Genomic DNA, 27161 nt, shown 5'->3' on the forward strand with positions numbered 1-27161 from the left:
TCTTCTTCTTCTTCTTCTTCTTCTTCTTCTCTTCCTCCTCTCCCTCCTCCTCCTCTTTCTTCCCCTTCTCCTTTTCCTCCATCCCTCTCTTCCTTTCCCCCCACTTCCCTGACTCTTTTGCTTTTTTCCCCAGACTAGATTACCCATCTTCTAATACTCTAAATGAACAGAGGGCGGATACAGGAGTCTTGACTTGTATCAATCAAGCTTAGACAGCATTAGAATAACTTATGTAGACTTTTAAAAATACCTAGCTTATTTCTCTATCAAACACATGCTTAGGACTTTCTGGCTTCCAATCAAAGTGCCAAATCTGTGAGCCCCACAGAATCTATTAGACTCAACAGTCAAGAAACTCCCTGTGAGAAGGACCAGAAATGTGCCAGGCAAGGTGTATAGAGATTTTTCAAATAAATGCAGTCAGCACTGTGGGGACAAATGTGATGGAGAGAGGGGGAGGGAGAGAGAGTCAGAGACAGAGAGACAGAGTTAGAAAGAGGTAGCATGAGAGATGAGAACAGGCAGATACAAATGGGATGAAATCGTGGTAATGTGGATCTGGAGAGATGGCTCAGTGGTTAAGATCACACACCACTTTTGCAGAGGACCTGAGTTCAGTTCCCAGCACCCATGTCAGATGCCTCATAGTCACCTATAGCTCCAGCTCCAAGAGATCTGACATTTCTGTCCTGTAGACACCTGCACTCTCATGCACACACAGACACATACACGTAATAAAAATCAGATAAATACTGAAAAACAATCTGGTCACTGACAAAGGTATAAGAAGGCCTGAGGTTTTGGTGAACACAGAAAGTGTATATTTATTAACCGGAGTGGCCAACGGCATGGCTCAGTTTGCAGTGTTCTCTGTTTGAATATCTACTGCTTTGAATTTTCATGCAAAAAAAAAAAAAGGAAGAAATCTGTCTTAAATTCCTAATTTAATGGGATATCCCAATATTATACTGCTTATATAAAATATTTCAGCATGGACCCTGTGATAAATATTTGTGTATTTTTATATGTTAAGTATGTATTCGCTTTTATCTAGTTCTTAGTGGAAGATGGTGATGCTGGGGTGAAGGCAGACTTAGAGAAGATGAGCGGGCAATTCTAGTCAGCCCTCGCTGGGGTTCTGGGTTAAGCAGTTCTATTTTCTGTATCTCTAATTGACACCTGGCACTGTAATTAACCTGATATTGGGGTTTTAGTTAGTGATCCAACAAAGATGGAGAAGCTGAGTCCTGGAGGCAGGATCTTGGAGGTAGGGAGTGAAGTGTTTCAGGCCCATGGCTGCCAGTGTGCACTGCTCTCCCATGGGAAGGTGTCTATATATAACAATGCTCTATAGGCATAGATGCTCATTAGACAGTGGCAGATCCTTGCCTCCAGCTCTCCAGCCTTGAACTGAAGTCCACATGTTTGAAAACAGGCATGTAAGAGTTGCGGGAGACAGAGCATTATTGCTTCTTCGGACTGAAGAAGAGATCGGTGTAGTCAATGTGCAGTTATTATTGATATAGCTGGAGTCCTGGCTAACATGTCTCCTGACCATCATGTACGTGATTTCTGGCTAGCACAGGAGGGAAACCCCTTTTCTCAGCCAGCCATGCTTTCAGCCTTTCCTGTTGATATACCTCACTACACTTTCCCACCTGTGGGTGATACAACCAACCAGAGATCTTCAGAAAATTGGAATCACAGTAAATCAAACAAAAATGCATTTGTGCTTGGTGTTGTGTGGAAACCTAGCCCAAATTCTGCAGGATCTACAAATTCTATTTTTCAAGAGTTTTAACATATTTTATCTAATTTGGAGAGAAATAATTTCCACTTTAGGAAAAAAATGGTATTTTCCCCCCTGATACGTTGATGGTTAATGTGGTCTGCAGGGAGTCTAAATGGATGCTTTGCCCTTGGACAGCGACCGAGGACGGGCATAGGCCTTCCCTGTGGTCTACCTCACCTAGGCTTCATGAATAATGATTCTAGTTCAGGAAGACGTGTACTACAGTGGTCACTTTACAGCTGAGAAAATCAGACCAATATGGAGCTAAATGGTTTGCCTGACTCCTCTGAAGAGGCTAGAGCCACCCATTTAGATGTGGCACCAAGCTTTCTAGCACTCAAGCTACCAAAACCCAGCGGAGGTGGTCTGTGGGCTATTGTGTGTGCCAAGGTGCTGCTTGGTGTGGTCAGAAACAAAGTCCAAGACATAGTTGGAAAGTGGCCCCAGGAGAGCCCAGTGGTGGTGTTTTCTGTAGAACACACAAGCTCTGCCTCAACAGAGCTTTGAGGCAGGTGTACTGTGGACTGCCCCATGCTTGCCTGTTTTCAGGAGGGTGCTTTCAGGAGACTTGCTGATGAAGCGACCATAGCTGGACCCCAAATCTCCTCCTCCCAACACTGTTATGTGGCCCAATGCCACTCCTAGTAAGCCTACACACTTCCATAAAAGTAGACAGCCAGCCTTGCTTTATTTCTTGCTCCTGAGTCCTCAGAAACTAGCTAGTGATTCAATGTTGCCCCCCTCCACCTTCACCCCACCCCCGCTTTCCCATAACTGAGAAACCAGTTTGAAAATGTTGCCTTGTATACAGCCAAAACTGCACAACATGAGAGGCAGAGGCAAGAGGGTCCCTTACAGAGAGCAAAGCCAGTTTGAGTTTGAGGCCGGCTGGGGCTATACCTGGAGCACTCATCTCAATACCTCTTTCCACACACAACAGAAAAAAAAAATCAAATAAAAAGTATCATGTCCTAAGGTTACCTAACTGTTCTGAGTCCTTAATTGCTCCTTGTGAATCCAAGCCCCACTGTATGTCAGATCCTATGTATCTTTGGATGAATTAGAGACATTTAAATGGAAATTGCTTGACTCAACTTGAGTCACTATAATTTACCTTATAAAACAAAAGGTTTATTTATCACATTGCCAATCAGACCTACCCTGGTATATAAGAGCACATCACACAGGAAACTGTGCTTGCCACACAGGGAACAGAAAGGCAGAAAGGCACAAGAGCCTCACGGTTCTTTAGAGTCCCCCAGCCTTACTGATGTGTTATTTCAGAATTCTGAGCCAGCTCCCATGACCTCTGACTATAGAGAGGACATCACAGATGGCCAAGAACTACTACATTCGCGACTCTGCCTCTCACACCTGCTCACTGGAAGCAGCTTCAAGTCCTCGTGAACTCTCTCTCTCCCGCTGCAGGTGCCCCCTGAGCCTTTATCCTCAGAATGTGTCTTGCACACAACAGAAAGCTAGTAACTTGAGCTGAGTTGTATTAAATTTTTCAGGACAAAAGAAAAGTTTGGCAGATTAAAATACAGGTGAAGCACCCGGGGAAACCAAATCAGATAATCATGTTTGGTTCCTACAGCTTTGTCCGGTTATGCCCCCAAAGGAGAATGTAGCATGTCGCAGACATAAAGATGGCTGGAGCAGAGACTCCAGCATAAAAGACTTATGGCTTTTCCTGTTATTGACAGGCACCCACAGAAAGCACGATATGCCAGGGACTGTGCTAGGCCTTAGCTTGTGTACTTGGGACATCTATTTTTCAGCTTCAGTTCCTCTTGGACATCACCAAAATGAGTAATGTAGAGCCCGAGTCCTGTAAGATGAAAGCTTAGGGACCCAGGGGCCCTGACAAAGGCCAAGGTGCCAAGGTGTCAAGGTGAGAGGTGTGGCTGTCAGGAAATCCAGCTGGAGGGCCGTGCTCACACTGTCTGGTGATGTGGGATTATGCCATGGGAATCCTAACCTGTTCCCTCTTCTCTATCCTCAGGCCTCCTTGTGGGTACCCTCGATGTGGTATTGGACTCCAGTGCCCGAGTCGCACCGTACCGAATCCTTTATCAAACTCCAGACTCTCTAGTCTATTGGACCATTGCCTGTGGTAAGTCCCAGTATTCAGTGATGCACATGTTTGGGGAATAAAAAAGCTTCCAAGTAGCAGCTGCTTTGGAAGGAATGTGCTTGTTAACCTCAATCTTTTGTCAGGTTAGGGTAATGAACCTTAGTCACTTTAGCACCAAAGTGTTGATGGCTTAACATGGTGAAATTTCTCACTCTGAAGTCTCATTGCAGTCTCGAGCTAGAGGAGGAGGAACACACAATTTGAAGGTCAGCTGACCAGGGAGGAGTGAAAGGTGCGGCCCAGCTGAGTTCACATCCTTCCTCAGGCAGCACACAACACGCATGCTCACGCTCTGGCTAGAACCGCTCACTCGGATGGACCTCACTAACTGCAAGGGAGGCTGAGACAGAAGAGGAACTTGGGAGAGGTGTAGATGTGCTTGCCCAGTGTCCCCTGATGTAGCAGCACAGTAGCTCGTATAAGTGAGATTATTATCTCTTCAGATATTCTCTGTGGTGTCCTGTGCTTACAGTACCAAGCTAGCACTGAATATCACAGTAGGGCTAAAACACTTACATCCACTGTTTACTTAGGCAAGTAAAATAAGCAAGAGTGCGCGCCAGCTTGCTATTTTGTTTTATTATTATTGTTTTGATTTTTACACTAACAGCCTCTACTTTTAGAATAGTTGTGCATTTATAGGAAAACTGAACAGGTAGCTCAAAGACCTTCTACTCCATGCACCTCCCAACCTTCATTCCCACCATTATTAGAAACCCACTCCAGTCAGTAGTAGTAAAAAGCAGATTAATATAATATAGAAGGCCACAACTTGTTCAGAATTCCTTAGATCTTCCCAGTGTTATTTTTCTCTGTTCCAGGATCACACCAGTGAGTCACATTATTTGTCATAACCTCTTAGGTTTGTCCTGGCAGTGGACAAGGTTTCCCAGGATACCTTGCTTGGGATGACCTTGACAGATATAGGTTAATGGTGCATTGTGAGATTGCTCCCCTATAGGACTATTCATTTATCTACTGCACTCCTGGGAATTGAACCCAGCCCTCATGTGTACTCCAATAGGAAGCTGGGGGAAGTGTTTCATTGGCTGTGCCAGTAGTTGCTTGGGAAAGTTGAGAAATAGTTTAAAATAATATAAATCTGACCCTGGAGCATGGAGGGTAGGATTAAAAACAAAGACAGCTGAGGAGATGGTCAATAGGTAGACAACGCTTATCAGGACCGGAACTCGGTCCCCAGAACCCACATAAGAAAGCTAGTGTGCTGTGCATGCTTACAAAGCTAGTACTGACGATGGAGAGGCAGGTGGGTCCCTGGGGGTCACTCCTCCTTGGCTGCTCAAGACCAGTGAGAGCAGCCCCTGGGGCATAGTACCTGAGGCTGTACTCTGCCTTTCACAGGTGTGCACACATACCTAGACATGCATCTGTGTATCACACACACACACACACACACACACACACACACACGAAACAAACTAAAACCCAGAAAGGACATTAAAGATGGTGGAGAGCCACTATAGCCCTTGACTTTATGAGGATGGTGAGGATGTGACTCTTTTGTTGCCTCCTCACTCACTGCCTCCTGGATGATTTAGGGACGCTGCAGAGGCAGGAGTCCTCGGGGCTCTTGGATCCCTTTGCAACCTTCAGGGCATCTTGTCTCCCAAATCAGGTTTCAGTAATGTGAGAGCTGCCTTGTGTCGTCCCCTTTCCTGTTGACTACCTGACATCAGTGCTTTTCATTCTATTGGCTTTGGGGCATGGCCATTCCACAGAGCAGTTCTTCCATGAACACTCACATGGGGTGGAACCTAGCTCTACAAAGCTGAGTTGTTCCCTAATTATCTGCTGAGTCAAGGCTAAGGAACAGTAGGCTCTAATTGGTGGTGGCATAATTTATACCCCCAAAAGATGCACCTCCATTTTTCTAGTAAGTAGCGTCTGTCACAATTTCATGATCTCATTGTAATACACCCAGGATAGCTTCATCTTTTATGTATATTGATTACCCATAGAGATCGTCCAGAATTTCCTTACAGAACACTCCAAGGAAGTGACGAGCATTACAAAGTCCCATCCACCCACCTAATTATTCTTTCTTAATGATTTTTTTGATTCATTCCAACTTGAATTTGAAATCAGAATTACTAATTTTAAAAATAGAAGCTCTTATCCCCACAAACCTTTCTTCGGTGTGCTGACCTTTCTGTTTATAATCTTGATGTTAAAGTGCAAAGTTGGTAATTGGTAGGGAAATATGTCAGAGGTTTTTAAGTTTATGTGTATTTCATGAATTATTGTACAAGAAACTTCAAGAGAAAATTGGGTTCTATAGTGGTTTCAATAGGAATAGCTCCCCATAGACTCGTGTGTTTGAATGCTTGGCCCATTGGGAGTGGCACCATTAAGAGGTATGGCCTTGTTGGAAGAAGTGTGTCACTGTAGGGGAGGGCTTTGAGGTCTAATATGCCCAAGCCTACAGATAAAGATGTAGAATTCCCCAGCACCATGTCTGCCTGCACACTGTCATGCTTCTCACCATAATGACAATGGACTGAACCTTTGAAAATGTAAGCCAGCCCCAATTAAATGTTTTTCTTTATAAGAGTTTTCATGGACACGGAGTCCATGAAATAAAACTCTAACTAAGACAGGTTCCTTGGAAAGCCATAAAAATCACAAAGCCTTATCCTATGTGGCACTGTAAATTATCTATGAGAGTGAGCTGAATTAGGAGCGCATCAGTCATCCATGTCTTGGCATGGCCCACCTCTGTAGATCAGCAGGACTCTGAACTGTAAGTCCTGGTATGTGGTTTGCCTTAGATTTGAGTCAGACTCCCAGACAAGAGGAATTTTCTGGACCTGTGGATAAGTGTAGCTTATTGCTAACATGGTAATTACCTTACCGGGAACATTGTCAACTGTACTGTTTGATGGACACCACTCCTGTTACACAGTCTGAACAGGGCCTTGGGTTGGTTGCCCATTGATTTGGTCTAACTTTGTTTTGCCAACTCAGAATCTCATCAGGGTCTTTTCAACCATTTGGTTTCAGAACTGACGGGGCCACCAGCCATCATTTCGTCAACCATCATGTTTTAGGAGGGCAGGGAGGGGCAGTGTTCACATTCCCAGTTATAGCTCCTTATGTAGATAGAGCTCAACACTCATTGTCACACCCCTGTGCTCTGTCTGGCACCATGTCAGGGGCACCATGCTGGCTTCATGATTACACATTCTTTTAGCCAGTAGTTTTATAAGACCCAGAGAGTGACCAAGCATTGCTAATGGTTCTAATTCTAGTCATTTCCTACGGTAGGCCAAAAAATGTCAGCTTATTAATTGTCCTTCCAGGTGAGACAGACCATGTGGAACTTGAAAGGCATTTTTAAACCATTGTTTCAGTCTGTGTAGTTCAAAGATGTTCTTATGTGTATGCATGGATGTGAATTCTCATGTGTGTGCAGGTGCATGTGTGTGATGGTGTGCGTACATATCATGAATGTGAGAGTTAGAATGAAATGTAAATTATCATTGCTTAAGTGTTTTTAACCTTGCTTTCTGTGGCCTTGTTTCTCATTAGCCTGAGGCTCACCAGTAAGCTACGCTAGCTGGCCAGTGAGCCTCACAAATGTACCTGTCTCCCCAGTGCAGCGATTCCAGACTTGTACCACCGTGCCCAGCTTCTGCCGTGTGGGTTCCAGGAGACTGAACTCGCATCCTCATACCTCAAAACAAAACAAAAAAACATAATCACCCCAGCCCTCAAGAGCCAGTCTTATATCTTTGGGAACACAATAACTTAAAGGAATTTTTTTCTTTTTTTCTTTAATTAATATATATTCTTTGCAAAATAATAAAATATAGATAAGAAAGAACATTAAAAAGAACAAAGCTGTACTAGCATATCAGAAGTCATCAAATCCTCTCAAGCCTGAGAATATAGATACATACTTTACATACTTTGTATATATTTACATTTATAGGTAAATATATGTACAATGTATATGTACTACATATATTTATATGTGTGTATACTATGTATTATATAAAATATATGTGTACATATAAATATTTTAAAGCAAATGAAAATCAAAGTACAACATTGAAAACAATTTCTATATAAATAAAAGGGTTTGCAAAATTAATATTAATAGGTACTGATTTCTTGGGTATACAACATAATTCAACTTGCCATTACACTCTCCTTAAAACATCTAAGGTTGTTTGCTTTGCAACTGTTTTGAACATCCTGCTATCAGTGAATAGTTGTCTTAACTAAACCTCTGGACAGTCTCTTACATCACCTTAGGATAAATTTATAGAAATAGATACTGGTAGTCAAAGACTACCCACGCTGGCTCACTGAGTAAAGGCATTTTCTGCTGAGCCAGGTGACCTCAGTTAGATTGTGGGGACACACACAGTGGAAGGAAAATACCAATTCTAACCTCCTTATATATACTTGGCACACATGACTAGTGCCTCCCAGCCCCCCACCACGACCACACACACACTCAGAGACGGGGTGTTTAAGAAAGAATGTCTAATATCTGCCCCCTAATTGTCTTCCAGAAAGATAAGAACATACACTCCCACCATTAGGTGTTTTTGGCACTTAGTAAAGGACACCAGCCACTTATCTTTACTGCCAAAGCCAGACAGGCTCCCTGGAGCTCTCTTGTATACAAGTGATTACAGTGTGACAAGCATGTTGTTAGGACCCATGAGAGATTAGAAGCAGTTATGAAAGCAGCTTGTGGCCTGTGCTCAAGGAGTTTCACAGACATGCTTTCCTGTGGTGATCTGGGCACAGATGTCGGGGTGCCACAAGCACCAGAGACCTGCAGAGTGCACGTGACTGGGCAGAGGTCAGGCAGCTGGTTTCTTTGTGTCCTCAGGCCAGAAGTTAGAAATACTTTCTGAGTCCTGCATCAAGGTAAAGTTTGGTACTCTGCTGCTGTTGTGACAGTCCTAGCAAAGAAACTCCTCAGGGCTTTCTGTGCTCTAGGTCCACGCTAGATGTGCCAGATGCTGTTGTCCTGAGTCTCTAGCACAAACTAATATAGCAAGTGTCGTTACCTATGTAGCACAGAGCACAGAGAAGAAACCTGAAGCACCAAGAGGCTTCTTACAACACCCAGCATCCCATCTGCAGTCTAGTCCTTTGTAGGAGATATCACATAATAATGACTTTCAATAGCCTGGCTCCTTATGACCCTGGAGAGTCTGACCTTTATCCGTATGACCCTGGATACCTATATTTGTGAAGTAGGGGATGGAAGGATGGCAGTGACCAGCAAATATGGACATGGGTTTAAGAGCCAGAAAGTCTGGATCCGATACATAGCAATGTGAGAGGTCCTGCTTCCTCATCTATAGAGGATTATTATGGTCTTGCATCCTGGGCCAACTCTGCTCTAGCCCGGTATTGGGGAGTGCAAGTAGCAGAATGCTGTCTTTAGCATTTCTTTAAATTGTTTATGGTGATAGCTCACAACAATGAGTGTGTGTGTGTGTGTGTGTGTGTGTGTGTGTGTGTGTGCCTTGACCTCCAAATACAAGTTTGTCTCTTTCCCATACAAGGACAAATATAAGTTTGTCCTTTTACAGGTGCTGAGGTATAAGTGTGTCACTTGAGGTCCCCCTTGAGTGGGTACTGATGTACTGAGTGGGTACTGATGTACTGAGCTTGAAGCCAGCTCACTCTACATGACAGCATCTCTTAACTGGAGAGAGAAGGACACAGTGATGGCTGGCCACGGGCACTTCAGTGTGTGGTGCGCTGGGTGTTTCTCTTGCCTTCATTTGCGGGTTAACCTTAAACCTTTTGTCTATGGTTGCATTTTGGAGAAAACCACAAGGGATGTCTTTGTTGGTTTCCTTTTATTTGAGTAACTGAATGTTGTATATTTAAAGACTGAAATACAGCAGAGATCTACTCAACCTGTTTTGCTTCTGAAAACCCACAGTATTTTCAGGCTCTAGAAGGTTTAGTGGGCTTTGTTTTCTGCTCTGTTGCTGTTTGCTTGTTTGTTTTATTATGCAGACTAACTTATTCTCATTCAGTCTCTTCCCACACACCCTAACAGTGAGAAAACTTCAGGGCAGTGCTACAGTCTGTCTCCAGACCAAAGTCCAACGTGCATTATGTCAGTATTGCACCGGAAATAGCCATTGGACATTGATCCACGGGGCCTTAAACCTTTATTTTTAACCCTTAGAGATCAGGCAGCATAAATTCACTCTGCAGGTCTGTCTTCAAATTTCTTCTAATTTCAAATACACACCATGGACTTGAAGATACATTTTAGGCTGGGTGAGACATCAGACCACAATGACTCTGTGTTTTCTGTTATTGTCATACATAGCATGTGTGACACATGTATGAGATCTCCTGGTGACTGTCCATAAATCCTCTAAATGACACAGCTTCTCATCTTTCAGAAGCCAGTGTCTAATCAACCTGAAGGACATCCAGTGCGGGCCTTGTTTTTTCTTAGCAGAGCTCTCTGGGTGACCTTCACCCCAACTCTGGCTTTCTTTGTTTTTCTAGCATAGTCCAGACAGCTCAGCTTGTTTTTTTCCTTGCTCTATTTCAGTAAGTGGGATCTTTCCAGAAAACTAGCAGCCAAACCCTTTCTTTCACTTCTGTTTCTGAACTAAGTCTGTGTGGTGTTTTCCTTCACGCAGCGGTTCAACTGAGTTCAAGAGAGAAAGGTATGGCAGCAAAGCGTGCGTTTGTCAGAGGTGTACCACAAAGGCTGTGGGAGATTTGAAGCATGGGGCTGGTGTGGTAGCAGCCCACCAGTGGGAACTTAGTGAGCTGGATGGAGAGATTTTGGAGCTCTGGGTCAGAGAGTCTCCACGAGATAAGAACTGGCCTGCGAGACTACTGTGGCTGAGCGGGAACTCCCTGTTCATTTTAATATTTCCAGCAACAGGTGGTGCCCAAGGTGGGGCACAAACCCACGACCCTGAGATTAAGAGTCTCACGCTCTACTGACTGAGTTAAGACACAATCTTGCACAAACTGTTCCATGAGTAGACCAGGTTCTGACAGTCATGGTGAAAGGGCTTCCTGTCAGGTCCCTACAAACAGTACTAACTGTGATTACTTGGCACGAGAGTGTCATGGGTGTGTGTCACAAAATGAGGACAACCTGTGGGAGTGGGTTTTCTCCTTTCAGCTTGTGGATCCTAGGGATTGAATTTAGGTCATCAGGCTTGGCAAGTGACATTACCTGCTGAGCCATCACACATACACATAAACACACTTTTCAAGACAGTCTTACTGTGTAGTCCAGGCTGGCCTCAAACTCACAACAATCCTCCTGCCTGAGCCTCACAAGTGTTGGGATTATAAACATGTGCAACCATGCTTGAGATCTGGCTTTAAGCAGGGATGGCAATGCACCATGGGGGAAGATTAGATGATTGTCAAGTTAGTGTGCACATGCACACACTATTCCTACTGTAGGTATGGGTGTGGTAGAGTTAGATATGCATAGCTCTGGATAGAGAAAATATGGAAGCCAGGTGGTGGTAGCACATGCCTTTAATCCCAGCACTGGGAAGACAGAGGCAGGCAGATCTCTGTGAGTTCGAGGCCAGCCTTGTGAGTTCCAGGACAGCAAGAGTGAAAACAAAGAAACATTCTCTTTAAACAAACAAACAACAAAAGAAAGAAAGAAAAAAGAATAAGAAAGAAAGCAGTCCAAAGCAGTGCAAAGCTAAGATGCATCTGTTCTTTTCTAAACCTTAAACCTGATAAGTGTGTTCAACCTATGATAACCAAGGAGTACTGGGGTTAAGCAGAGCCAATAGGTTGGATCATGTAGGTGTAACAGGGAGTCTAACTACTGAGCTGAGGAGATAGTCCAGTCAATAAAATGTTTACTGCACAAGCCTGATGACATGAACTTAACCCCTAGTGTCTATGGAATTAAAACTAGGTGTGGTGGCATGTACCTGTAATCCCAGGGTGGGGAAGAGAAGAACCCTAGCCTAGCCTCATTGCTTAGTCCTGATTGGGAAGCTCCAGAATGGCCTGGGAGATGGGCCTCTGGGTACACTTGTATGGGGGCTCTCTGGATTATTTTAATTGTGACAAGAGACCCCACCCACTATGGGTGGCACAGTTCCCTAGCTGAGATTTTGGGCTGTGTAAATAGAGAAAGGGAATGGGATCACAGTCCTGCATCCATCCCCCTGTTTCAGACTATTGATGGGACTCAGATCAACTTGTTTCAAGCTCCTGTGACCTTGATTTCCCTGCCGTGTGTTACTGTGCCCTTGAACTGTGGACCAGAATAAGCCCTTTCCCTCAAGTTTCAAGTTTTGTCACTCCAATAGGAAGAGGAAGTTTCTTCCAGGTCAACAAGAGACCCTATCTCAAAACTAATTTAGATGGCATCAGAGGTGTGATGCCCAGAGGTGTGTGTAGCTGACTCTTCTCTCTCTCTCTCTCTCTCTCTCTCTCTCTCTCTCTCTCACACACACACACACACACACACACTCACACACACACACACACACACACACACACAGACACATACACAGAGAGAGAGAGAATAAAAGTCATAGTGTGATTGTTTTGCTTTGCTTTGCTTTGCTTTGCTTTGCTTTGCTTTGCTTTGCTTTGCTTTGCTTTGCTTTGCTTTGCTTTGCTAAGGACAGATTTCGGTAATAAGCATTCAAGAAGCAGACCTCCATTACCAAACCATAGCCGGCTTCTGGCACATTCATGATGGTCATAAGATGAAGTGCATAGGAGGCAAAAGGCAGAGGCTACGGGCCATACAGTGTGGATGTGAAGCCGCTCTGTAATCCTGTGCATCTCTCCATGGGCCTCTTTTCTAAGGTTCATTGTATCTGCCCATGCCAACAAGCACAGATGGAACTGTGGGATGGCGGGCACTTGGTTGGCACTCACCCTGCAAGGTGCCCTTGATACCGTAACATCTACAGCTCATGGGATTAGTGACCTTGACAAAGACGGGCTCAGGTTTGCAGTGAGAAATTCATGCAATCTGAAGAGTAGCCAGAGTGTGGGAGGCTCAGGGGTTTATTTTAAACCCTTTTAAAGAAAAAGTCCATTACTATTTAAATTTATTACTCCAAAGGGCTAAAAATTCTCTGTCAAACTCAACTTGATTAGTTTCCTAATTATTCCAAATAATCATTGCATTTTGAGTTGGAAAGAACCCCTGAGTTCTAACCTGTGTGTATAGACTCTCTCCCGTGTAGTTTCCATGTTAGTCTGAGTTGGAAGGAGGTGTCTTTGTTGCTCATATGTGTCCATTTCACATGCAGAGGATTTGAGATGGATTTTAAAAACTGTCTAAAGCTAGCCAAGTAATGCTAGCTAAGTGGAGGGTCCCAGGTTAATCTGAGTTCCAGGTATTTCCACAGCATTTTGTGGTCACCAAGGACTTGCCCATGGCCCAGAGCCATGGAAAATGCATATGAAGCAAAAGATCTGTTCTTTTGGGTCCCAAACAACTGCTCTGCTGAGAAACCTTCTCATTTCCCTTTATGAGAGCATCCTTCTTACAATTTTATTGTTTGCTGCAATTCTTGGGATTGCACCTTGTAGGTGTTAGCTGAACACACACAACAGCATCTGTTATCAGCCATTTTGGTATCTAGTCCCAAAGTAGAATAGCTTGAGCTTGGGTTCCCTTTTCTTTTTGTCTTTCTTCCCACAGTGGTCCTGAAGTCCCTGAGCATGCTTGTCAGTGTCAAAGACAGGCATGCTCATAGTTCGGGAACTAGAGATCTGAGTTCAGTTGCTGATAACATCACATCCCTCACCTTTCTTTGTTGGAAACCAGCTTGTGATATCTTGAATTACTTGTGACAAAGAATGGAGAAAATGGGCCTTCTTAAGATCTCAATTAAAAGATAACTTGGGAATCATAGGCAACACCCAAAGAATCAATGAAACCACAGGCTCTCTCCTCAGTGTAACGGCGGGTAGTTCATCTATAAAGCTTTTCCCACCAGAAGATCATGATAAAGGGAGTTTATCCTCCCATTGCCTAACCTCATCCTGACAGCCATCCTGTTATGCCCTGCAGGGTAGTTACATATATTACAAGCCTAGAATGGCTAATTTAGAGGTTTCCAAGTGAGGTGACATGTGTTTCTTAGCAACTGACAGAAATGTAGTGACTCGGTTGGAAGCTACAGTATGACCTCATCTCTGTGTTTCAAGGCAGCTGCATAGGGAGGGGTGGCAGCTGTCTTCTACCAACGATCCACTTTCACATCTCATTCATAATTGAACAAGGCTCGTTATGTGAGATGGCTCCATATCATCTCCATGGGCACACCACAGCTCACCCAGGGGTGGCGCTCACCCACAGAAAGCTCACATCATGACAAGATCTATGTCACCCTGTAAACTGCACACTCTAGAAGAGAGAAGAAAAGAGCTAAATTCCAAGCTCATAAAGGCCCATGAAGGATATGGACCTACGCTATACACCGACCCATGTCAACTCTGAACCAGTCTCAGCTTCTGAACTGACCCAGTTCAAATAATCTAGAACACAGGACTTGCTCTTGGGTGTCATCTTGTGTGTCTCTTCTCTGGAGGGTTATAGTCAGAACTCTGGGAATGGCAAACAGTCTCCTTTGCTGGTGTTGAAAGCTGGTGAACTAAGCTTGGTTCTTAGTGTGTTTGGTAAGAAACTTGACATCTGCTGCTGTCCCCTCTGCATTCATGCAGGTGGCTCCAGGAAGGAGGTTACTGAGCACTGGGAATGGCTTGAACAGAACCTACTGCAGACACTCTCCATCTTTGAGAATGAGAATGACGTCACCACATTTGTAAGAGGGAAAATACAGGTAATAGTGTTTTCCTTTTGTTTTGGATGAATATTATTGAAATATGTCATGTGCATGTATAAAATTCTCAAGGGATTAAAAATGTTCTTAAACAGATAACTAGAAAAATCTAAAATTTACAGAAATTTTGCAAAAATAAGAACTATTTATAACCCACCTGTGTGCCTTTTGCTCAGACTTAACTAACATTCCACCCTATTTGCTTAGGATTTTTAAAAATTTTTTATTTATTTTATGTATGTGAGTACACAGTCACTGTCTTCAGACACCCCAGAAAAGGGCATTGGATTCCATCACAGATGGTTGTGAGCCACCATGTGGTTGCTGGGATTTGAACTCAGGACCTCTGGAAGAGCAATCAGTGCTCCCAACCGCTAGCCATCTCTCCAGTCTCATGTTCAGTACTGTCAAGGCTGACATTTGAGAGGAGCTTCCTCTTAAATCCTTCAGTGTATGTTTTCTAATAGTGATATTTGATGAAAAAAATAAACTTAACATTATTTAGCAATGAATGTAACTATCATTATTATATTATTGCTTTAATGTTTAGCTTATATGCTAATTTAAAAATAGCATTATTTATCTTATGCATATAAGTGTCTTGCTTGCATGTGTATATGTGCTCCATGTGTGCACCTGATGCCCTCCAAGGTCAAAAGAGAGCATTGGGGCCCCTGGAACTGGAGTCACAGGTGCTTTAAGCTCCTGTGTGAGGGCTAAGAACCAAACTGGGTCTTCTACAGGAGCAGACAGTGCTCTAAACCACCGAGCCATCTCCCCAGGCCCATATATTCTAATCTAAATGGGGTTGAATAGACCCTTGATATCTTTGGTTTTTTTCTGTCTAGGAGGGAATTGAATTTAGCTTGTATCTCTTTAATATCCTTCGGTCTGGAATATTTCCACAGCCTTTCCTTATGTGTCAGGACATTAATGTTGTTAAAGTGTGCACTTCTAGTTTTCATAGGAGGATATGTAATTTGGGGTTGTGTCAGATGTCTCTCTGTGATCAGATTCAAGTCTTGCCTCCTAGACAAACTTCCGTAAGCAATCTTGTGTCGTCCTCATCCTGTAGTGTCCTGAGGCACATCATGCTCACCTGCCTCTCGCCAGAATTACAAATCCATTCAAAGCATTAGCCATTTTTTTCTGCTGTAGAATTCATACATTTATGTTTACAAATAATAATATTTTATAGGAAAATTTTATCTTTTAAGAATTATTTATTTTATGCATATAAGTGCATTCTACCTGTATTCAGACACACCAGAAGAGGGTATCTGATCACCATGTGGTTGCTAGAATTGAACTCAGGACCTCTGGAAGAACAGTCAGTATTACTAACCTCTGAGCCATCTTTCCAGCCCTAGGAAAATATTTTAAACCACAAATACCTCTTTTTTTGTCAAAAGTTCCCTGTTGGTATAGTATCCATTACTGACTTTTAAAAATCTGCATAGTTCTTCAATTCGATAGTTTGCCAACAGTGGTTTTATTAAGACAATTGGCATCATCACTGTCTTCAGACCCATCAGCAGAGGGCATCGGATCCCATTGCAGGTGGTTGTGAGCCAACATGTGCTTGCTGGGAATTGAACTCAGGACCTCTGGAAGAGCAGTCAGTGCTCTTAACCCCTGAGCCATCTCTCCTGCCCGAAAATTGACATCAACAGAGTACTATTAGCTTAACTGTAGGCATTATTTCAATATTATTTTGAAAATGCTACATCCTTTCTGAAATCACAGTCTAATTCAGAATCACAGACTTCCTTCATCTCGTCGTTCTTGTTCTCTGTATTTGGTGTGTGTGCTGAAACTGGTTCAGTCACTACCTGTGCTTGGATATTTAGATGCCTTCCAACATTTTGCAACTATAATTCTGCTACATTCATTCTGCATGGACTTGTGTTTGCATATGACTGAGGTTGTATCTTTAGGGTGAACTTGCACAAGAACTTCCAGATGGAAGGATAATGTGTGTGCTGTCTTGCTAACTATTCAGTTCCTCTCGAGGGTACAGTATCATTTAATACTCCCATTGACATGTGTGCCAGCACCATCTTCCCACAGCAACTCTAGTAGTGTCGATTCTCCAGCTTCCCAACTACTGCTCACCTTACAGGAGAGGAAGATGGCTTCCCTGGTGCTTGACGCCTTTGTAAGAGAATATGGATCATGTTTCCCATGGTTAAGGGCCACAGTTTGTATCTATACACCTCTGTGTGTATCTTTTCTTTATCTTTCATAGGATTTTGGGGTCTCCCTTTTCTTGAATTTTTATGGTGTGTGTGTGTGTGTGTGTGTGTGTGTGTGTGTGTGTAGGCCAAAGGATATTTTAGGGTCATTTCTCAAGTGTCGTCGACCCCTTTTTGTTTGTTTTTGTTTTTTAAAGACCACACTGTCTCTGGCCAGGAACTTGGATGCACACTAAGCTTCGAGCTCTGGGGATCCACCTGTCTCTGTTCCCACAGCTCTGGGATTGCAGGCATGCTGCTGAGACTGGGATTACAGGCATGCTGCTGCCCCATGCTCAACTTTGTCTTCCTAGGTTCTAGGGGTTGAATGTCAGCACTTTCCTGGAGAAGCTATCTTTCCAGCCCCCTCTCACGTTAATGTACTAGTTATTTTTATCAAAAGGCCATTTTGCTTCTGTTGGTGACACACATGTGCCGTAGGTATTTATCCTGTTTGTCATTTGTCAGCTAATTTTGCTCACCATAATTTTTGCCATGCAAGGTTATAAGGTGACTTTTTTTATGCATCAGGAGAGGCTTTCAAAATGGTCAATTTTTTCTGTCTTAGCAAATGTGTTTTTAGACATGGTTTAAAAACAAAAAAACAAAAACAACAAATCAAATCTTTTTAGACCCAGAGTAAGGAGGATTCTAGGAAGTGGTCTGACAGAATTACCACTCGTAAAATCCCTAGAGTGGTCCATGTTCTCTTTCTTCTATTTGACTAAACTGTTCCACTGCACAGAATAATGGCAGCAGGGTCTGAGGTCTTTGAAGTGGGGAGTGGATTGGACGTGGCTGTGTACAACTCTGACACCAGACTGAAGAAAAGCGCATGCAGTCACCCGTGCCTGCTCCTCAGGCTCAGCCTTCCCTCAGAATGAATGCACACTCTCTTTTTAGGATTCCCTACTAGGGACTAGAAGAGACCTAAGAAAGGGATGGGATAATGCCTTGGGAATGGCCAGTTTGTGTGTGTGTGTGTGTGTGTGTGTGTGTGTGAGAGAGAGAGAGAGAGAGAGAGAGAGAGAAATGGAGAACATTGTGTTGATGAAACTAGGTTTCTATGTATATTCATGTATGTGAATACAGAGACCAGGAGAGGTTCTAATTACATCAAATATGAGGGGCTGGATGAAAAGTTCAGGCAGCTGGGGTGGAGAAGACACACAGACATGGAACATAGGTAACCAGGAGCCCCCTCACAGCCCTGCCTGCCTCTGAGACTGTCATCATCTCTGGTTAATGAATAAAGAGATAGAGGAAGACACTGGAGTCTCTGAGGGACAGTAGCTAGATAACAAATGAAGAAAGGAAGGACAAATCATACCAAATACGCTTTCTTTGCACTACATTAAATATGTCAGGTTTATTTCCCCTGAAACCGTTTATGAGGGGGAATTCCCATTAATGCAATTATGTGTGAAAGAATGTCGTTCGTGTGTAAATGAATGGCTTACTGGTTCACAGATTGCCCAGTAATTAAGGGAACCAGCAGGCTTATTTGTTATGAGATCTAATTAACTTTTATAAATTATAAATGTAATCACTATGCAGGGAACAGGAATTCAAGTGCCGTACATAGCATTCTGTATAGCTCTTTCTGGATGTTCAACATGGTGATCATAATAATAGGACTCTATGCTCCTATGAATCTGCTCTTTTGTTACAGCCTTGACCAGTATCTACCATAGCTGTGTAATCATAGTTGTTTTACTAACGGAATATAACTCCATAATTGACTTGACTTTGCCTTCCTAGAAGTTATCTCAGCTTCTAAATTATCGGGGGATAACCAGACACAAATAAAGATGGGAACTTTTGTTCACATGACTTTTTTTGCCACAAATTATATTTCTCCAGTCACTTTTGGGGCTAGAAAGAGATTAATAGAAGAGATAATTAAAAATGTTTAATAACTCAAAATGTTAACAGATCTTCTGTACATGTTGTTAAACCGGGATCATGTGCTTGCTTTCATATGACTTTTTACAGGCTTATTTTATTATTTTAATCATGAATGCATGCTTGTGCCTGTGTGCAGTATGTGCTCATGAGTGCATGTGTCTGCAGAGCTGAGTCACAGGCAGGTAGGAGCCACCTGATGTGTATGCTGAGAACTAAACCTGAGCCAGTCCCTCCAGCCTTTGTTGAAATGGCCTTGAAGTTGAACATCTTAATGTTTTAATGTTTTTTCTTTAATTATGAAGCTAAACATTTTATTTTTGTTAACCAAGTTTTTTTTTTTGTTTTGTTTTGTTTTCTGTGGGTTTGTTTTGTTTTGTTTTGAGACTAGGTCTGTATTCCTGGCATGTCTAGGACTTACTATGTAGACAAGGCTGGTCTTGAACTCACAGAGATCTTTCTGTCCCTGCCTCCTAAGTGCTGAGATTAAAATATACACGATATCTAGCCTTAGGTATACCAAGTTAATTTCACTTTTTAAATATACCTTTACATATTTAAATTAACAAATTAACATTAGGCATCTAACCTGTTAGATATTTCGAATTTCTGACGTTAGGAGCCGTGGCCTAGAACCAGAGTGGCTTTAGATTAAGTAGACCCCCATAGACTTTAGAGGAGAGCAATATTCCATCTCTGTTTTCCATTGACCTGACCTCCTGGCTGAATGTTCACACAAAAGCCAAGGAAAGCTTTGGCATTCCAGACTCTGTCTTTTCCTAAAGGTGGGAAAGTTGGAAGCGGGAGCCATTGAATCGGTCTGTTACTGAATGTACACTAGGCCCTATCAAGTTTCAAGCTAACATTTCTTAGTTCCATATATTCATAAATCCATCCATACTTTAAAACATCTAAGTGAATATTCTAGATGCTGTTATTTAGCACAGTGTTTTGTGCCCGTAATGACAGGGCCTTACCCATGGTCTTGTGTACCTCACTCAGTTTTAATGCTCTCCCTATTCTGACTTTGGTAACAGATCTGCCACAAATACAAGCCTGCTTGAGGTTTCCTGGATGATTCCAGGCCAAGGTGGTTGCCTAGGAAACCCTGACGCTGCTTCCCATTACTGTATTATTCTCCTTCTTTTAGTTGTGTTTTTGAGGGGCCAGGGGATTGGAAACGGTTTAACTCTGTAGCATATGTTGACCCAGAAGTTACTGTGTATCCCAGGCTGGCCTCAAACTCATCAAGATCCTTCTGAACTCTTTTCACTCAATGATCCAATGCCCCCGGGCTGCCTCTGGTTGTCTGACATCCCTCATGTAACTCTACTGAAGCCTGTTCCTGTCCAGAATAACGTATGTCCACCTCCTTGGGCTGACAGGAGCTCCGTGTCTGTTCTCTCAGAGGAAAGCAATCTGATCTTAGTCTCCCAGGGAGAAGGGCTGCTACTTGAGATGTCAGTCATCCTGCTACCCTGGATGAGCACACAACTGAAAAGTTGACTTCGTAAGAGTCAACTCATAATGAAACAATGCAGATTTCACAATCCACAACTGGTATCATACAATAAAAAAAAAAACAAAATATGGCTCCCTAAGATATACTCAAATATATTCTAATTTGAGAACACAACATATTCTCCATTAAGATTATTGTACTGAATACCCTTTAGACATTAGGTATATGTAAAATGTTCAAGGCACTATTGTTAGTGTTGGAACTCAGGCTTAGTGGTTGATGTATATAATATATATAAGTATGGTATAAACATAAACTGAATCTGTCCACTGACATAAATGGAAAGAGTATAGAACTGAGAGCGTTTAGATGGAATCACCAGTTGCTTGGTTTCACAGGGAGGGACGGCTGCCTAGGGAGAGGATGGGCAGGGAAACATCCTAAGGAGTGGATGCAGCACAGGCTTAGGTAGGAATGTTACCAAGTCTCTGTTTCACAACACGGCTGTTACAAAACGGCCTGAGTGGGGAGAGAACCTTGACAGGAAGCCACTGTGATAATCCTAGCCCATGTTGAGGATCTAGGAGTGCCTATGAAAGTAGACTATACTGAACATGAGGTGTGGGGTTGCAATTCACCTGGGGATCCCGCTGATTGCTGTTAGCTCTGTGCCCAAGATGCTCAGTCACTTGAATGGTGATGGCAATGTTTGGAAGACTGAGGCTTTCCCTTCAGCCACCACCCCTAGTGGCCACCACTGCAGGCCATAAGGTATGGCAATGGACAGAAAATTCAGGAAACGATTTCAAGATAAGAAGCAGAGAATCACCATCACTGGTGCTGCGTGTGAGGGAAGAAATCATGGCTGGGAGGTAGGAATTAATTAAGCCAGACTTGGGGAGTTGCTGTGGTGACAGACAGAGGGACTCTCAGGATGATGGGACCACAGAGGAGGTGAGAGTTATAAAGGACACCTGTAGGCTGGCTGGGGCAGAATTCCCCATGGGAAATTATTCAGATACTGCACAAGGAAGGAAAAAGTTACAGTGTCATTTGGATTCAAACTGAATTTGACCCAGTATTTGTACTGTGACAGGAGTGGTGAGCTACTTAGGTTATGAATAATAAATGATGTAGACAAATTGGTTTCTTAATTAGTTTTATTTTTGCATATGCTAGTGTGTCCTGGTGCCTGTGGAGATCAGAGGGGAAGCTGGGTCCCCTGGGACTGCAGTCATGCATAGTTGTGATTCACCATGAAGGTTCTGGGAATCGGACCCCAGTCCTCTGCGATGCAAGTGCTCTTAGCTGCTGAGCCATTGCTCCCATTTCCAAAATCAGTATACATGGGTGGAGGCAGAGGGTATGCTGGGTGTGCTCCTCCATTGTTCATGAGGAACACACACACACACATACAAACACACAGTCTCACACACACATAACACACACACACACGTCTGTGAGGAGGGTGTATTTGTCGGGATGTCTACATGGGTGGAGGCAGAGGGTATGCTGGGTGTGCTCCTCATTTCTTCTCTACTTTATTTTTTTGAAACAACATTTTTCACATTAATCTGGGGGTCCATGATTCCACTAAACAGGCTGACCCTAAAGCCCAGGGATCCTCCTGTCTCCACATCATTTCGGAGCTAACATTACAGAAATGGGCCTGTGGAGACAGCTGTTTTCCATGTCTGTTCTGGGCAATCAAATCAGGTCCTTGTAGGTCCTCATGGTTGCTCAGCAACCATTTACTAACTGCCCTATCCAGCTATGCCACCACGACCACCACCAAACTTGTTTTAAAAAGATGTTTGAGGGGTACTATTCAGGCTGCATTGAAAGAATGAGAACCCAATAGATAGCCCAAAGGCCAGGAGTTATAGATAAAATGATCCTGTTAAGTTTTTAATCCTAAGGATGCCGAAGGACTCAGTCCTGTCTAGGAAAATCCCAAAGTTTTCCCAAGTTCCCACAGGTACAAGTGACACCGTGGAACCTGAGTTCACAGCTGCCATGCCCAATGAGAATGAGATCAGAGAAACTGAAGATGAGGTAAGGGCAGACTTGACAATTAAAGTCAACCATGGAATTTGAGGGAATTTTTTCTTTTTATATATATATATGTATATACTTGCACATATGTGTGTGTGTGAGAGCATGTGAAAACCCTCACACATGTGCATTGTCATGTGTGCCATAGTGCCCATGTGGAAGTTGGAGGACAACTTCCCTCTACCGTGTGGGTCCTAGGGCTTGAACTCAGGAAATCAAATTTGGCAGCAAGTGCCTTTAGCCACCGAGCCATCCCTCCAGCCCAAGGAAGCTGCTTCTGACAGAGATGCACAAAGACAGTCCCTAGGAAATTACAGAGGATCTGGCTAACAACAAAAATGGCATCTCAGGCTAGCAGAATGATGCAATAACAGATTTAGATTAGACCATTGTCTTAGGGTTTTATTGCTCTGAAGAGACACCATGACCAAAGTCATATATTGGGACATTTAATTGGGGCTGGCTTAGAGGTTTAGAGGTTCAGTCCGTTATCATCATGGTGGGAAGCATAGCAGAGTGCAGGTAGCTGAGAGTTCTACATCCTAACAGGAAGGCAGCTAGGAGCAGACTGTCCTCAGGCAGCTAGGATGAAGGTCTCAAAGCCCACCCCACAGTGACATACTTCCATCAAAAAGGCCGTACCTACTCCAACAAGACCACACTTCCTAATAGTGCCACTTCCTGGGCCAAGCATATCCAAACCATAACCAGTCACATTCAATGCAAATATTTTATCTCCTGGGCATCTGTCAAAAAGTCTTTTGTCTAAGTTCCATTCTCATATTCACTTGCCTTCAGCTCAAACAACAACTCAGGCTCTGGGACTCAGGACAGATGTCTGTTAGTGACTTATATTCAGCCTTGCCTCCCTTGGTCTTCTATGGTAAATTGTTTTGTTTTGGTTTGGTTTGGTTTGGTTTTTTTGATTGTTTGTTTGTTTGTTTTTTGGAAAAGCTAGAAGTTGACTCTTTCTTGATGTGTTTAGTAAATATTCAGTGACAAGATGCTTTTATTCCCTTATTTTAAAATAAAACAGCTTAACTTTTAGTGAACATAAATTAACAAATAACCAATAGACGTGTAATAAAATCACACGTTACTGGTTAATTGGCTAGGCATGGAGGCTCCGGGGAGGCTGACCCAGGAGGGGCCAATCTGGTACTATGGAGAAGCCTAGCATCTGATGGGTTGGCTGCCTTTGGAGAGAACTAATCATTAAAACAAATCTGGTCTTAGGAGGTGCTTCACTCCTCTGTGTTCCGCTGCAGGCATAACCCCGTCTGTTTGCTTTGTCCCGATTAGGGCATCATTGCCGAATATAACAAAATCAATGATGTGAAAGAAGATGAGGATACAGAGAAGTTTAAAGAGGCCATCGTGAAGTTCCACAGGCTGTTTGGGATGCCTGAAGAAGAGAAACTAGTCAACTATTACTCATGCAGCTACTGGAAGGGGAGGGTCCCTCGGCAGGGCTGGATGTACCTAAGCATCAACCACCTGTGTTTTTCCTCCTTCCTGATGGGGAGGGAAGGTGAGTGGTCTCTCGTCTCAGCGAGAGCCTTTGGAAAGTCCGCTGACGGTTTTCCCTGATCTCATAAACCAAATCAGAACGGCAAAGCCATGTATACAGAGGGGAGTCAAGACTGTTTCCTGACTGTTTAATCAGTGAATTCAGTTAGGTCCAATTCAGCAATTACAAACAAATTATTCACTGAGTACTAGAGGTTCAGTAAAGGTACCGTTGATTCAGTCGATGGGACTTCAAGTCTAATAATTCTGATCCCAGAGTTCATGTAATACAAGTTATTACTAACGAACGAGACCATAAAAACAGATCAGGAGCTCAAACGAGTTGGGCAGGTTGTGTGGCGGGGTTGTGAGCTTATCGTATCGGGAAAGACACTTATCTGAAGTAAGTACTGACCCACCCTTGTTGCCCGTGCTCAGCCAAGCTGGTGATCCGGTGGGTGGACATCACTCAACTGGAGAAGAACGCCACGCTGCTCCTGCCGGATATGATCAAAGTGAGCACAAGGTCCAGTGAGCACTTCTTCTCCGTGTTCCTCAACATCAATGAGACGTTCAAGCTGATGGAACAGCTTGCCAACATAGCCATGAGGCAGCTCTTGGACAATGAAGGCTTTGAACAGGACCGATCCCTGCCTAAACTCAAGAAGAAATCTCCCAAAAAAGTATCTGCTCTGAAACGGTGGGTGAGAGAACCTTTAGAACTCAGAGATGGAAAACCTTTCAATTCACTCGGGGCACTGAGCTCTGGCCAACTTCCAGCTCATGAGCGCTTTCCTGAGTGTAGCTACAACAGGGAAAGGCTGCCGGAGGCATGCCAGGTCAGTTAGAGAAATAGGCATGACCATTCCCTCCACCATGTGGTGAGATCTCTGCTAGTCCTAAGGACAGAGTGCAGTGGGTTCACACTGACCTCAGGTGACCTCAGTGGAGCTGCTCTGAGCTGGGGTCATGGGTTATAGAAGGTGCACATTTGGGGCAGAAGGATCACATGGAGGAAGCCCAAGGGAAAAACACCAAGAGCAGTCGGTCATTGGCCGGGATGTGGGATGAGGAGATGCAGGGAAGTGTGGTGTGTGTGAGAGAGCCAGGGTGGGGCGAGGGAACGCCAAAGCCTCTTGATGTTGATCTCGGACACAGAATTGCCCTTCCTAAGATGGGAAATGAGTCAAGGAAGACTGATTCCAGAGCGTCTGAGGGGTTGGTTTTGATTGTGTTGAGTGGAGTTGCTAACAGGACATCAGGATGGAGGTTATTCCTCTAATCACATAAAGGTGGGAAGTGTTGCTATGCAGGTGGGAATGGGAGTCTGAAAAGACAAGCGCATCATTAGAATGTCTTCTGGGGTTTCTTTCGGGTTTTGACCTCCTAGTGAACAACAGATTTATTCGTTACCTAAATGAACTATATACCTAGTAAAACTCAAAAGCAATTAACAGAGGAGACCTTGAAGGCGATTGACAAAGAAGAGATGCTTTTGGTTTGTTTTGAGTTCGGAAAATATTTGATGCTGTGTGACTTTTTCCACAGAGACAGGGACACTGTTCATCCCAGATATGGCATTAACGACAAACCAAAGAAATGACACCCAAACCAAGCTTAGTGATCTAGTTAGTTTATTGGGGTTCCTGACAGGAACTTTAGCTTGTCACTGGGACACTCACCCCAGCATGGGCATCACCTCCTGAGACTGTACCCCTGTAGGACGCTTGCATGGCCTGCAGTGTGGCCCAGCAGCTCAGCCAGATGGACAGCACCCTCTTCTAGTGTTGTTACTGCTCCTATAACCCGTGTGTGTGTGTGGGGTGGGGGGGACGGACGGCGGCGGCTGGTGAATGGTGTGTGTTTTGTAAGATTACTGAGCCTGGAAGTCTTGTTTACTTCCTGAATCCTATATGATCTATTTACTTCCGGAGTCTTAGGAGTCTTCCTCCTCATTTAGGAGAAGTTCAGAGGAAAATGACTGTACAAAAAAACATGGACTGGATGGAAGGCTCTGAGAGGAAAACTTTGTTGGGGAGGGTAGGCACCGTGATGAAGAAGCCTAAGGATGAAGCATAAGAAAGCGGTTTCCAAATGGGATCTTTGTAGGATGTGAATTATGCCAATGTGTGCAGCTCCAGAGCCGATGAGACAGACAGAGCAGAGGCAGGCTGTGGCTCTTGTGCGTTCACTGTCCGTGGGGAACCAAGCCAGCGGGTGAACTAGACCTTCTGTGGGGCACAGGTGGGATAGAGTTCTGAGCAGGAGAAGAATGTCATCAGGGGAAGTAGTGGAGTCAGCCGAAGGAAGCCTCAGGTGAGATCTAGGGCCTTTGTGTCTGGAAGTGTGCTGTTCCAGGTTTCTTCACCCTGTAGCTCAGGGTGCAGAGTGACACCCCACGGGGTTTTTTTGCTGTTCATGCTGCAGTTAGATCTTTCAGGGCTACACGGAGAAACCCTGTCTTGGGAAAACAAAATAAAATAAATAAAACCAAACAAACAAAAATGGTGAATCTCCAAGAATGACTCTGGATAAAAGTTGAATGACCTCTTTCAGAATCCTTGCATTATTTGGAAAGAGAATGTGCTTCCTTTTTCAGACTTATTTTGCCCCAGATTTTAAAAACAAAACAAAAAAAACCCAACATTTACTGTTATTAATTGTAAAATGGCTAGATTTTACTGTAGTAAAATTATGTGCTCAGAGGTTGAAACCCCACCAATACACAGCCAAGACTGGGAGGAATGGGTCTGGAAAGACTGAGGCAAGGGCTGGAACCCTCCATGGTGGGAGTTAAAAAGCATTGCTGCGTCTTTCTTGGTGACCTGAACAGCAGTCATTGGCTTGCAGTGATCTGGATGCCAGAGCGAAGAGCGAGCGATACCGCGCCCTTTTCCGGCTGCCCAAAGACGAAAAGCTAGACGGACATACTGACTGCACCCTCTGGACTCCGTTTAACAAGATGCACATTTTGGGTCAGATGTTCGTCTCCACTAATTACATCTGTTTTGCCAGCAAGGAGGAAAACCTCTGCAGCCTCATAATTCCACTCCGGGAAGTAAGTGGAAACCTGGGATTTATTTTCTTTATTTAGACTGTGCCGGTGTGTACTACATGCCTACAGGTGGTTGTGTGTGTGTGAGTGTGTGTGTGTGCGCGCGCGCATGCACGCATGTGTGTATCGATTCGTGCACCATAACGACAGGTGGAGGCCAGAGCATTGCTGTCAGTTGGCTTCCTCCGTTGT

General features: G+C 43.7%; 1 protein-coding gene across 1 annotated transcript in view; it reads left to right on the plus strand.

Annotated features, from left to right (window-relative positions):
• Tbc1d9 (TBC1 domain family member 9) overlaps positions 1–27161 on the plus strand; it is a 103623-nt gene that overhangs the window by 40870 nt on the left and 35592 nt on the right. The window contains exons 2-6 of the mRNA XM_021169602.2: positions 3798–3908; positions 14631–14749; positions 23708–23936; positions 24353–24614; positions 26765–26972. Of these exons, the coding sequence (XP_021025261.1) occupies positions 3798–3908; positions 14631–14749; positions 23708–23936; positions 24353–24614; positions 26765–26972 (929 nt within the window). The remainder of the gene's footprint in view (positions 1–3797; positions 3909–14630; positions 14750–23707; positions 23937–24352; positions 24615–26764; positions 26973–27161) is intronic.

Source organism: Mus caroli, chromosome 8, assembly GCF_900094665.2.
Source record: "Mus caroli chromosome 8, CAROLI_EIJ_v1.1, whole genome shotgun sequence".
NCBI classification, from domain to species: Eukaryota; Metazoa; Chordata; class Mammalia; order Rodentia; family Muridae; genus Mus; species Mus caroli.